We start from the raw sequence: 12826 nt of genomic DNA on the forward strand, positions 1-12826 counted from the left end.
CTACTGCAGACAGTCAGGGATACAGGACGTGGGCTGCAATGGCCGTGGGGAACCAGAAGGAGCAGAGCACTCGAGGGTCCGCGCAGGCCGGCCAGACTGGAGCCACATCTGGGAGCAGGAGACCAAGGAAGAAAACAGGACAGGCTCTTCACTGCAGAGAAACAGTTTGTACAGGAGGACAGCTCCCAGCACCCTGCGGCGCTCAGAATTTGTACAGACCAGGAAGGAGAAGCAAGGTATGCAGAGAAATGCTTGGGAGGTGTCGGTGCGGTGGCCTTGGGCGTTCCTTAACCCTGCATGTGCTGCCCGTGGAGGAGGTTGGAGTGCAGAGTACACCATGGCAGTGCAGCAGCCACCCAGGCAGCAGGGCTGCAGGCTGTGCCTGGCTATCAGCTTACAGTGAAATTTGTTCTCTTGAGGTATTTGATTCAGCAGGCTCCAGAGGCTGCACTGTGTTGGTAGGTGGGACTTTGCTCAGTCTCGTCCCCAGGGCAAGGGAGTGGTTTTGTGGTGCCAGGATGTTCAAAGGGCAGCGGGGAAGCTAGGAGAGGCTGGGAGCAGAGCGCGGGGAGGCTCAGAATGGGGCAGAGCTACCCTCAGGGGCTGCATCTGGAAACAACCAGATAACTCCCAGCTGGGCCTGGGGAACTCTGCAGTGCAGCACAGTGAGAGAGCTCTTTGGTTAAAGCATCTCTGAGATAAGATTTGGATGCATCTGCCCACTGCTCCAAGGAGAGACTCCTCCTGTCGTGGTGGTGCTACATACTCATCCTCACTCTAGAATGTTTTGCATGCTGATGTGTTGCCTTTCAGCTTTCAATGCCCAAGCTTTATGTGCTAAATAGGAGCTTTTTAGTTGATGGTATTTTTTTCTGCGTTAAACTTGTTGGTTTGAGTAATTCTATCTTGTCCAAAATACCTTGGCTTTGTTAGTGATTAACGTGCAGCATCCTTATTCATCATCATACAAAATCGATGTTCGGTTCTCTACAGAACAGCAGTGGTTTTTCCATTTACTTTGAAAATATTATGTGGGACCAACTCTAAATACAGTCCCTGGAGAATCTCATTGGAAGTGCCCTCTTTTCTAGATGTTGTTCACAGGCAAGTTTCAGGTGCTAATTTGCAGGGTCTTACTTCTGCTTTTCAAGTGGGAAGAGAAAGAATATTTACCATATAATTCTGCCTTTTTCATCAAACTTACCAAGAATTCTACTCTCTCCCCTTACTAGTGGGATTAGATCATTGAAAGGCTTTCTCTTGTCTGGAATGGAAATAAAACTGGATTACAAAGTCACATTTTTTCCCCTATTTGAAACTAAAATTTGAATTCTTATTTCTGCCATGAATCTTTTTGATATCTTCCCTCTCATTTTTCATTTTTTAACAGTTCCTGGGGTTTATTGTCTATTGTCTGTTTTTGTATATTCATTCATGTATCTGTTTACATTTGCTGCTTTTGCTGAAGCACAGACTCATCATTATTGTTCTCTTCCTTGATTGTGTAACAGTGTTTGGATTATCTGCTTAAAATATCCTTTTAAAGCCTTCCACTTTCTCTTTTTTTTTTTTTAATTGGTATTTTTGCTCATAATCATTTTTATTGATGCTCTGTTCAGCGTTGGAGTGAATGGTAGAGGAGAGGAGTACAGACAGGAGGCATCCCATCTGCCTTAAGGACAGCTGAGGGGGCTCTCCCAGAAACGCCACGGAAATTCCTCCCAGGGCTCCTCACCTGTCTGCCAGTGAGCATCTCGTGAGCCCTGTTCTCCGCCAAGGCTCAGGCATGTGCTTTGCTGCAGTTCCACCTTCACTAGAAGGCCTCAGAGGGAACCAGGGGGTTCCAGGTGAGGCAGCTTTGAGATGAGTCCTGGTAGCCCTGGAGAAATGTCCCAGTCTGTTCCTCTTCAGCTCATCCTTAGGGTTTGGATTTCTGTCACTGCTCCCAGGGAGAAGTGAAATACTCAATATATTTAGTCTCTTGCTTTCAGAGCAGTGGATATATTCTGTTATGGGCTTACTATCTAAATTCAGAGTGAATTTTCACCCCAGCCAGATCCTGCTCCTGGCAGGGAGTTTAGCCTTTCCCTCAGATTAATTATTCCCCGCCCTAGTTTCATCCCTTCTCCTCTTGCTAGGCAGTAACCCCTCCCCTCCCAACATCCACATACTTCAAATATTTGCAGCTGGTTTGTTTTGTCCTTAGTCACTGCTTGGCTGTGCTGAGCTGCGAGCCTAAGGCTGGGCCTTTCTTGCAGGCACAAAATCAGAGGCTCATGCTGAGTGAGGCTGCACAGGGCTTGTCCTCAGTATTCGGGCTCCTTGAGCTTGGCCTGGGAGCTGGCCCTTCTTTGTTGTTTTCTGAGTCATTTTCCTTCTGAAGGAGTCAGGGGCAGAGCCAGCTCCAGTTGCAGCAGCTGATGGACAGCACGGCCCTCCCTGGACTGGGTTAGCAGTGGGAGCACGGTGTGACAAGGGATGCTGGCAGGTGAGCCCCGATGAGAAGTGTGTGATAGATGTGAATCCTGTTGGGTCTGGTGCACATGGATCAACTCCCAGAATGAAGCAGGGTAAAAAACTCTAGCCGTATGTGCGCTCACAGCTTGGGTTGCAAGTACTGGCTGTTTTTGTTGATTGGAAGATTGTTGGTTGAGCTTCTGAGCTGAGCAGTGTGAGCAGTGTGATTGCAGTATTAAAATCATGGTCTCCATGGGCAGGGTGAGGTGGGAGCTTGCTCCATCTCAGCACCTCGTGGCCTGTTCTCCAGCATTGGTGTTGGGCCTCCCATGTGTCAGCAACAGCAGCTCTGGTGGGAGACCAGCACAGCACGTCAAAGCAGTGCAGAATTAATGTGTCACAAAAGCATCAAGGGGAATAGAAAAAAAGTTGTTAGAGATTTATATGTAGGAATACAGATCGCAGGGCTCCTGCAGGAGCTTCAAATGAGCGGGACTTGTGTCTCTAAGAATTGTGGTTGAGAACAGTGTTTGGGAGAGTATTTCTGAATGCTCTTTCAGCATCTGTGTCATGGGTAAACATGAATTGGTCACTGGTTTGGAATTTGGTGGCTTCATTAGAAATACCAGTTGCATTCCTGCAGACTAACAGGGACCAGTCCAGCTGTGGTGTGTGAGGGCCTCCAGCACTGGTGGCTTGGGCAGGGAGGTAATGTCCAAACCAAGCATCTGTGGGGTGAAATGGGGATCTGTTTAAAAACCATTTATTAGGTGACCAAAAACCGCAGTTGTGAAAGAATGTGAGTTTAGTTAAATGCTGAATGAGATTCATTTCTGGAGTGCTGCAATTAGGCATACAGAAATGTGGAACAAGCAGAAAAAAAAAAAGAACTGGGTGGCAGTCAACAGAAATGGTCTGAAATACGAAAGGGAGAGTTTTTAAATGTCAGGAACAGGTTGTAAGAAGTATAGATGAGGTGGAAGTGTAAAGTATTAAAAACAAATTCTGTGTTGAGTCTTCAAGCTTTGAGTGTTTAAATAAGTGGGATAGCGTTCTGACTTTGTGGTCGGAGAAGGTTGCAGTGATCAACAGCAAGGGTTATCGGAGAGCTGGCTGTAGCATCACTGTGTTTTTCAATGTCTTGAAATATTCAGAGCAAGAAAGCCAGAGGGGAATTAATTTGAGTGTTCAGAATTCACAGGCAAAATAATGGAAACACTGACAGTGTAAGTGGGTGGATCTGGCACATAGCTTTGCCAGATCAGGCAGGCCGCTTTGATGGCCATTATGTGCTAAAAACTTGGGCAGGGAAGGTTTTCCCTTCCCTCTCCCAGAGGGGGATTTGAGACTTGCATAGGAAAGGTGTCAGAGCTGGAAGTCTGGAGCATCAGGCACTTGCCCCAGGGTGCTCTTGGACTTGCCCAGGGTTTGCTGGACAGAGCATGTGGGGCTGCTGCAGGGCCAGGGATCTCCAGCCCCTCTCTCTGAGCTGGAACCAGAGCAGAGCATGAGTGCAAAGGGGGATTTCCCTGGTTGGGGAAGGGCTGAGTGATGTGCCTGGTGCCCAGTCTCGGAGCCAGAGCTGAGCTGGGCAGCAGTGAGCTGCTGGGAATGCCAACAGTGAGGATCCAGGGACCTGCTTGGCGTAAGTAGGGGCTTCCCTGCAGTCACCAGATGGCTGTGGCTGAGTGCACAGCAGGATTGTTTGGCAATCAAGGAAGTCTGGGACGTCTTGCATGAAGTTTCATCTGGGTCGTTGTCATTTTGCATGTGGATAAATGCACAGTTTAGATATTTGGCTGTGGTAAATTTAATCTTTCCCATTTAATCCTGAATCAAATTCAGTGTTTCCCAGGAGCAGGATTTGATCTTTGTGGCTCCCTTCACTCTGCAGCTCACTGATTTGTTTGCCTGCTGCACAGGCTGTTGTTGAATACAGTCCTTTTCACAACTTCCTGGGCAACCCTTTGTGCTTTGTCAGCTCCGTCAGGGCAGTATCAGCTCACACCCCACCTGCTCTTGGTTTCACTCACCTGTTTTACATCCAAATTACCACCTTCCTGCTTTTTCCATGTTGCTCTTCCACTTGATTGTGCTTTCCTGCCAAACAAATGCCACTTCTTGAACGAACAAACATCTAACATAACTTACTTGCCATTTCTGTTTCATTGCTCTTTGGGAGCTGCTAGCTGCAGATGCCATTATTTGAGCATTTCTTTGTCCCTTCTGTTCCTTTTTTTCCATCTTCTGTCCTATTCTGCCTGCAGGCACCATGTCTGAGGCAGCACATCCCTTTTGTGTTTGTAGAGGACCCTGCAGACAGGACCTGGTCTATAACTGAGGCTTTGCAAATGCTGTGCAAATGCAAGCAGTAAATGTGAAATCCTGCAAAAATATTTGTACAAGTATCAGAGCTGGGGGGGTCTGCCCACGACTGATGGAATCCCTGTGACACAGAGCAGCTGGGGATGTGTGGGAGTTGATGGGCATTTGTCACATCGGCCACTGGCCTAAAATCACAGGATGGGTGTGCTGCAAGCAGGTACCAGCTGTGCAAAACAGCAGTGCAATGCAGGGGAGCTGAGTTCATGGGCTAGAGCCTGGCTGGGACAGCTGTGTGGCTGAACATAGGGGCTGTGTGGCTGAACATGGGGAACTGGTGCTGTGTTTCGGGCCAGAGGGCACATGCTTTCAGCAGCAGGCAGGTGGAGCAAAAAGTTGCTGGGGCCCAGGAATCCGCTGGGATAAAATGTCTCTGAACCTGAATGAAAACAAGAGGGGGCTGGGCTGGCCGAGGAGCTGCAGGTGGGACAGAAAACCAGGAGGAAAGCCAGCAGCCCGGCTCTGGGACAGAGGATGAGGGTGTAGAGCCGCGAGTGTGCCTCAAGCCTCAAGTGGCAGGGCTCCCTGCACTGCGCTGCCCACAGCGGTTTGCCAGAGGCTGTTGCAAGGGCACGCTGGCCCCAGCGTGGGGCTGTCCCTCAGCCGTGCTGGGGAAGCAGGGTTCTCCCAGGCCCGGTAACACTGTTGTCAGTGGGGGATGCATGCAGCCACCCCATGCCTCTGCCTCTGTCTGTGCCCGCACTGCCTGCCCGCTGCCCACGGCCTCGCCAGGGCTCAAGGCCGGTGCCAGATACTGGTCCTGCTCGCTTCCACCCCACTTTTGAGCCTCGTGGCTGCCAGGGATGGCTTCGCAAGCCCCACGCAACCCTTTCTGGTCACACTCCAGCTCCAGGCTTTGCTGCCTGCAGCCCCATTGTGGGTGCCTGGAGGCCTTTTCAGCTATTCAGATGGAAATGCCCCGGAGCTAGAGAATGGAGACCCTGTTCCCAGCCCCAAGGGAGGGAACAGCAGCCATAACCAGGCCCCAGCCAGGGTGCAGGTAGGGAGCTCCTCTGCTAGGGGTGGGAGGGCAGCAGGTTAGGGGATGGGTAGGAGCGGTGAGTATCAGGGTGTTGGGACCTGGGTGAACTCAGAATCTGCAGCAGGTTTTTGTGGCTAGGGTGTATTTGGATTACCACAATGAGCAGGAGACAGCTCTGGCTCCTGGTATTCTGTGGCTTGGGGGGGGGCTGAGAGGACCTGACTGCAAGCTGTCCTTGTCCTGCAGCACTCAGTACTGTGAGGCCCCAGTGCAGTGTACCGGTATGATAATTAAGGCAGGCTGTGGGAACAGTCCTGCTGGCTCTGCTCTGACCATCATGTTTGGTCATCTCAGAGGTGCTACATGCCGCCTGTCCTTGCCATGCAAGAGTTGGGCCAGATGTTACTGGAGAATGCTGATCTTGCTTGTCTGTCTTGCAGAGATGACCCTCCTATCCTCTCAGACACCATCCCTGGAGACATCTTCGTCCGTCACTGAGAGCCCAGAGCACAGGATGCTGGAAAAGAGGTCCAAGGTTATTGAGGAACTGCTCCAGACAGAGAGGGACTACATCCGAGACCTGGAGATGTGTGTAGAAAGGATCATGGTGCCCCTTCAGCAGGCACAGGTAGGAGTGTGGGGGGAGGCTACAAGGTGATGCAGGTGGGGTGAAGTAAAGACACAGTCTACTTTGTTCTTGAAGCCCACAAGGGACATTCAACTACTCTAGGAGCAGCAGGGTGTTTTTTGTTCGTTGCAGTCATAGAAATAGCTCATCAATTTTGGGATTCTGCTGAGTTCTCACTGTTGGTGAAAGCAAGAAACCTAATAGCAAGTGTCACAGATTCATTTCCTAGGGTGGGAACTACTGTTCCTATTTGTTTGGTTTGTGGATTAATTTCATTGTCTGGAAAAAGAAGATACAGGATCTTGGCGTGGTGTTGGATTTGATGGGAAGAAAGGGAGTGTCAGATCATCTGACACTCCCTTTGGATGAAATTGCTGGGAAAGTAGAGGACGCTGCATTTGTTAGATGCATAAGGAGTAAGAGTTTCAGTGTGCAGCAGAATGAGGGAGAGTATGCAAAAGTCACTGTACTGGCAGTATTTTGTGGTGAGTGGCTGCTGGGGAGCTAAGGGCTGATTGAAGGTTGCAGGAGGACAAGGGAGAGATGCTATTGTGTCTGGCTGGGACATGCTCTCCCATCTGAGACTTCTCTCTTCTTTTTCTTCAGGTTCTGAATGTAGACTTTGAGGGTCTTTTTGGAAACATCCAAGTGGTAATTAGCTTCTCTAAGCAGCTGCTGTTGACCTTGGAGGCTTCAGATTCCATCGGTATGAACTCTTCTGTTGCCTTTTCTCAGAGATTGGGATGAGATTTGTCAGTGGGGTGGCAGAACAGGGCAATTTAAATGATAGATGAGAGAATTTCCTCCCCCTTGGTCCCTGTCAGTGCTCATCAGCCCAGCAGCAAAGCTGTGTCACTGTGCTTGAGAAACACATGTTGTTTATAAACTTCCCTGGCTCCTTCCTTAAAGCGAACCCCCCCTCCTCACACCTGCACTACCAGCTTTCCCTGCTCAGCTCCAGGGCAGCTTGTGCCTTTGCTGTCCTGGTGGCTTTCACTGCCAGTGACCAGTCATCTCCTGGAAAACTGGAACAGTTGAGGTGTCTCTGCTGGTCACTTCTGGAGCTCCTATGGGGCTCTTCAACTGTCCCCTCGAAGTTTGAGCAAACATGTCTGCTGAGGCTGAAGCCTATTACGATAACTCACCAGCACCTTTCATGCACCGTTCCCATTTCTGTCCCCTCCTGCCCCCACTACTCACCCTGCAGTGACAGGGAAGCATGAAGGGTGTGTGGACAAGAAGAGTGTGGCAGGGAGGCACCCACCCTGAGTGCTCTGTTAGCACTGTCCTCTCAAGCTCTGGGTGTGGTAGGGAGTAGTGGGGCATCTTGCCATGAATGCGCCATGACTGTTGGAAGCAACAGGAGTACTGGAAACACTGAAGTCCTACTTTTGCTGCTGTATGCAGGGCCGGTGTTCCTGGCACAGCGTGCAGAGCTGGAGAGCATTTACAGGGTGTATTGCCAGAACCACGATGAGGCCATTGCACTGCTGGAAACATATGAGAAGGATGAGAAGATCCAGAAGCTACTCGTGGACCTGCTGGATAACCTCAGGTTGGAACCTCTGACTATGGTGGCCACCAAGCTGGGTTAGAGGGTTCACTCTCCAGCATCCCTGCTGTTCTGCAGACAGTTCAGTTGGTGACAGAACTGGGACTAGCTATGTCACTGTAGGTGACAAGGCTCCAGGTTCAAATGAAAAGGGCTTTGTTCAATGATGGCCTGCTGCCCCACAGGACACGTGCCTTGCCTACACCTGTAGGGCCACTGAAGTATGGAGAAGGTGGCATGTCCTGGATTGAGAGTTCCTGTTTCCCAAGTCCTTTGTCACCATGACCAGCAAAGGAACAAGCCACTTTGCCTGGCTCAGCAATTGCCATGGCTGTAGGCATGGCAAGGCTGCCATGGCAGTTTCACTGCAGGAGGGGACAAGAGTGCTGGCTGTGGGAATGCACGCCTACCACCCTATTAACCTGTTGCTTTTCTTTGCTTTTTGGCACTCTGTGGGCCGTCAGGAGCCTGTACAGTGAATGGTAAGTTCTTTGTTCTTGTTAGTCCATGCTTATCTGTCTTGGCCTGGTTGCTCCCTTTGTGACTCACCTCCTACCACCAGCTTGGTGCATGTCTGAGTGCCCCACCAGTGCTGCTTGGGCTATACAGGCAGATGGTGAGGGGGAGATCTTGGGCTGAAAACTGGTTTGGGAGCCATCGGCTCCAGGGAGGCAGGAAAGCCCTGTGCTGGCTACAGAGCTGAGCATGGTCAGTCTGCCCTACACTGCAGGTCAGGTCTGGCAGCCATATGAATGGGACAGTATGAGGCAAGTGGAGCTTTGGTACCTTTTAGGCTGTGCCTATGTGGGATTTCACAAGGGGTCTGGTAATGGAGAGGATCCTGGCTGGGAAAGATAACCTGGCATGAGCAAGATCTGGAAACCTGGGGCTGATTGAGGTCACTAGGGGTGTGGGAGTGCCATGGGTTTGGAGATGAGGGTGGCCTGACTTAGGAAGTACAGTAGATTTGGACATGCTAATCCTCTGGGTGTGATTGGGGTTGGTTCAAGGAGTCAGACTTTGCATGATAGAGTTAGACTGAAATCTGGTGCATCTTTGTCCCAACTTCCCAGGGGCTGCACAAACTACATTAACCTGGGCTCATTCCTCATCAAGCCAGTACAAAGGGTGATGCGGTACCCCCTGCTGCTGATGGAATTGCTGAGTGCCACCCCTGAATCTCATCCTGACAAGGCACCACTCACAGCTGCTGTCTTGCAGTCAAAGAAATTAATGTCAACATCAATGAGTACAAGCGTCGGAAGGACCTCGGTGAGGAGCTGGGGAGTGAGTGTGTTGACAGTGGAGTCTGTCAGCTGCACGAGCATGAAGGGAATCTGTCCCCAGTAGACTCTGATCTGAGCAGCAGTGTAGTAGAACTGCATTTAAGAAGCTACACATGAAACACAATACATAGAGGATAATGCAGTACGCATCTGACAGGAGATATTTTTGTGATACAGTGATATGAAATGCATGCAATTGTTGAATACTGTTAGACTGGAACAAAAAGGATAAGACAAAACAATGTCTGTTTAATGTTGAAAATTGAATTTTGAAGAATACAAGTAGGGAATCAGTCTGTCAGGGTAATCTCTATCTTACTGAGATACGGAGAATGAGTTTGAAAGAGCCTGTCTGTAGACAGGAACGAATTACAGAGCTGCTGGCTGGAAGGGCCCAAGATGTGAGCTCTCCCTGTAGATCATGAGCTCTAGTTTTCCCACATCCTTTTTGAACTGGGGAACCCAGGCTAGACAGAGAATCTTAACTGCAGCTTCCCTGAGACTGAACAGAGAGAAAATGTCATCTTACACTGGTGCTACACATAATGCGAAAAATGTGAAAAAGTTTGAATGTTGCATTTGCAAAATGTGTGACATATCCAGAGCCAAGCAAGGGAATTACAGGTGGTCCAGTGCTGGATTTTGAGTTGATATACGATATGATACAATACAAAACAGTATTATGTGATACATGGAACATTTGGGATTACAGAGTCTTAGGGAAGAGCCAGCAAGGCAAGTGTTGATGAGGCACTGTAAGACACAGATGTTGTGCTGTTAAGTTTTCTGATTTCTACATCAATTTCTGTAGTGCTTAAGTACCGGAAAGGGGATGAGGATAGCCTCATGGAGAAGATCTCCAAGCTCAACTTCCACTCTATCATCAAGAAATCCAACCGTGTGAGCAGCCACCTCAAACATCTCACAGGCTTTGCACCCCAGGTAATGTGTATCAGCTACCAAGTGCACTTACACCCCATGATGTTTGAGGAGGTGGTGGTGCCTGCTGGCTTCCCACATCCCTTTCTTGATGGGTAGTTCTGACAGGACTGACAGGAAGGCAGTGAGTTTAGGGTCTGAACCACCTGCCTCTGCTCCCTGGCTTGTAGGCAAGAGGCCCCACATCTCACACTCTGGGAGGTAGCAGAGCCCTGTGTTGCCTCCCTTGAGCATTTTTCTCTCACAGCTGAAGGATGAAGCCTTTGAAGAGACCGAGAAAAATTTCCGGATGCAGGAGCGACTGATCAAGTCCTTCATCAGGGACCTTTCACTCTACCTGCAGCACGTTCGGGTGAGTCTTGATATGATGCCACTTACCAGTGCTTCTGCCCTCAGCCCTGCCTGGTTATTGGCCTCCGGAGGTCTGGGCTGCCATGGAAGCTTGAGCCTGCTCTGGGAGCTCTGTTCTCCTGGCAGTAAGCATGGTGTGCTGACTGCTTGCCCCTGGCGCAGGAGTCGGCCTGCATGAAGGCACTAGCAGCAGTCAGCATGTGGGACCTGTGCATGGAGAAGGGCAGCGGGGACCTGGACCAGTTCCAGAAAGTGAACCGACTCATCAGCGACCAACTGTTCTCCAACTTCGTGAGTGAGCCTGTGTCCTTGTGTGTTGAAGGCACCCCCTGGGACCCTCTCACCCATGATTGGTTGCGCAAGTGATGCAGCCTGGGAGGGGTGCAAGCACCCCTACTCATCTTTTGCCTCCTGAAAGCTTTGGTGGCTGTGGGTTTTGGTTGTGTCTTGAGCATATCTGTTAGATACACATTTATCTTCAGCCATACTTGAAGTGTTAGAACCTTTAGGTCCTTCCTGTAGTATTTTCCATGTTGGCGCATGTCTGTAATGCGTATCGGAAAGGACCTCTAGAGCTCTGGTGGGATGCTATCGGAATATGGATACTGTACTGTTCTGGAGAAGGGTGGGCTGCTGGTGTTCTCAGCTTGACAGGAGAGAGCACCTAATCTCACCTTCTCCCTGCATCTGTACCCACCAGAAAGAGCGGACAGAGCGGCTGGTTATATCACCCCTGAACCAGTTGCTGAGCATGTTTGTAGGGCCCCACAAGCTGGTGCAGAAACGCTTTGACAAGCTCCTCGACTTCCACAACTGCACGGAGAGAGCAGAGAAGCTGAAGGACAAGCGAACGCTGGAGGAGCTGCAGTCAGCCCGCAACAACTATGAGGCCCTCAATGCCCAGCTGCTGGATGAGCTGCCCAAGTTCTTGTGCTTTGCCAAGGAGCTGTTTGCCAGCTGTGTGCGGGGCTATGCTGAGGCGCACTGTGACTTCGTGCGCCTGGCCCTGGAGGAGCTGAGACCTCTGCTGTCGGTGGGTTCCTGGATCACAGCCAGCACTCCAGGCTCAGTGCAGTGCTGATCTCTGCACAGGGTTTGTCTGATGGGGCACTGGTGTGATAGGTACAGTCACCAGCAGCTTTCACCTAACTGCTCTGGTCCTGCTCTGGTTCCAGTTGCTGAAGACGTCTGGCCGGGAGGGGAACCTCATTGCCATCTTCCAGGAAGAGCACAGTCGAGTCCTTCAGCAGCTCCAGGCCTTCACCTTCTTCCCAGAGTCACAGGCAGTTCCCAGGAAGCCTTTTGAGAGAAAGACCGTGGAGCGTCAGTCTGCCCGGCGGCAGCCACTCGGTGCCTTGGTGAGTGTGTGAGTGTACCCCATGTCAGGGCTCACTGGTATGCTGGAACAACCACTCACACTTGCTTTGTTCCTCTGCAGCCCAGCTACGTCTTGCAGTCAGATGACATCCGAGCAGCCCTCCTGGCCCGCTATCCCCCTGAGAGCCTCTTCCAGGCAGATCGCAATTTCAATGCTGCCCAAGACCTGGATGTCTCACTGCTGGAGGGAGACATTGTGGGAGTCATCAAGAAGAAGGACCCCATGGGCAGCCAGAATCGCTGGCTCATAGACAATGGGGGTAGGTGGCTGCTCTCTGCCTTTGGTGCTTGCTGCAAGTCTCCTCTGGTTCTCCTGATTTTGATGTGAGCTCCTTTTCTCTCCTCTCTGCAGTGACCAAAGGCTTTGTGTACAGCTCCTTTCTGAAGCCCTACAACCCGCGCCGCAGCCAGTCAGATGTCTCAGTGGGCAGTCACTCTTCCAATGAGTCTGAGCATAGCAGCTCTTCTCCCCACAGCAGCACCATGCTGACCTTCAGCACCAACAGGGCAGCCGTGGCCTTCGCTCATAAACCCTCCCAGGACTCTGCCTTGCTGGGAGAGCTGTGCCACTCTCCACAGTCCCCCTCGGAGATGGACTCTCCAAGCTCTGGTGACAGGACAGTCCCACTGGAGGCCGGAGTGGTGACATCTCCACACCGCTACAGCCGACCTGAGCCAGGCTACAGCCCCAGCCCTCGCAATGAGCACCCCACCAAAGCACATCTTAGGTCTGCATCCTTGGTGGAGGACAGAGACTCTGGGCTCGAGAGCGGCGAGTCAGAAGGCAACCAGGTGAGCCCTGAGGTAGCTGGGGTTTGGGGTGTGAGGGCTGAGACCCTCACTTGTGTAGAGGCTGTCATCCTCTGCAGGCA

General features: G+C 50.9%; 1 protein-coding gene across 1 annotated transcript in view; it reads left to right on the forward strand.

The window, feature by feature from the left end:
- Positions 1-12826, forward strand: part of DNMBP (dynamin binding protein) — a 28124-nt gene that overhangs the window by 13118 nt on the left and 2180 nt on the right. The window contains 13 exon segments of the mRNA XM_003208076.4: positions 6262-6449; positions 7056-7155; positions 7857-8004; positions 8466-8483; positions 9075-9214; positions 9217-9273; positions 10099-10229; positions 10474-10578; positions 10740-10868; positions 11278-11610; positions 11753-11935; positions 12016-12214; positions 12307-12746. Of these exon segments, the coding sequence (XP_003208124.4) occupies positions 6262-6449; positions 7056-7155; positions 7857-8004; positions 8466-8483; positions 9075-9214; positions 9217-9273; positions 10099-10229; positions 10474-10578; positions 10740-10868; positions 11278-11610; positions 11753-11935; positions 12016-12214; positions 12307-12746 (2171 nt within the window).

Source organism: Meleagris gallopavo, chromosome 8, assembly GCF_000146605.3.
Source record: "Meleagris gallopavo isolate NT-WF06-2002-E0010 breed Aviagen turkey brand Nicholas breeding stock chromosome 8, Turkey_5.1, whole genome shotgun sequence".
NCBI lineage: Eukaryota > Metazoa > Chordata > Aves > Galliformes > Phasianidae > Meleagris > Meleagris gallopavo.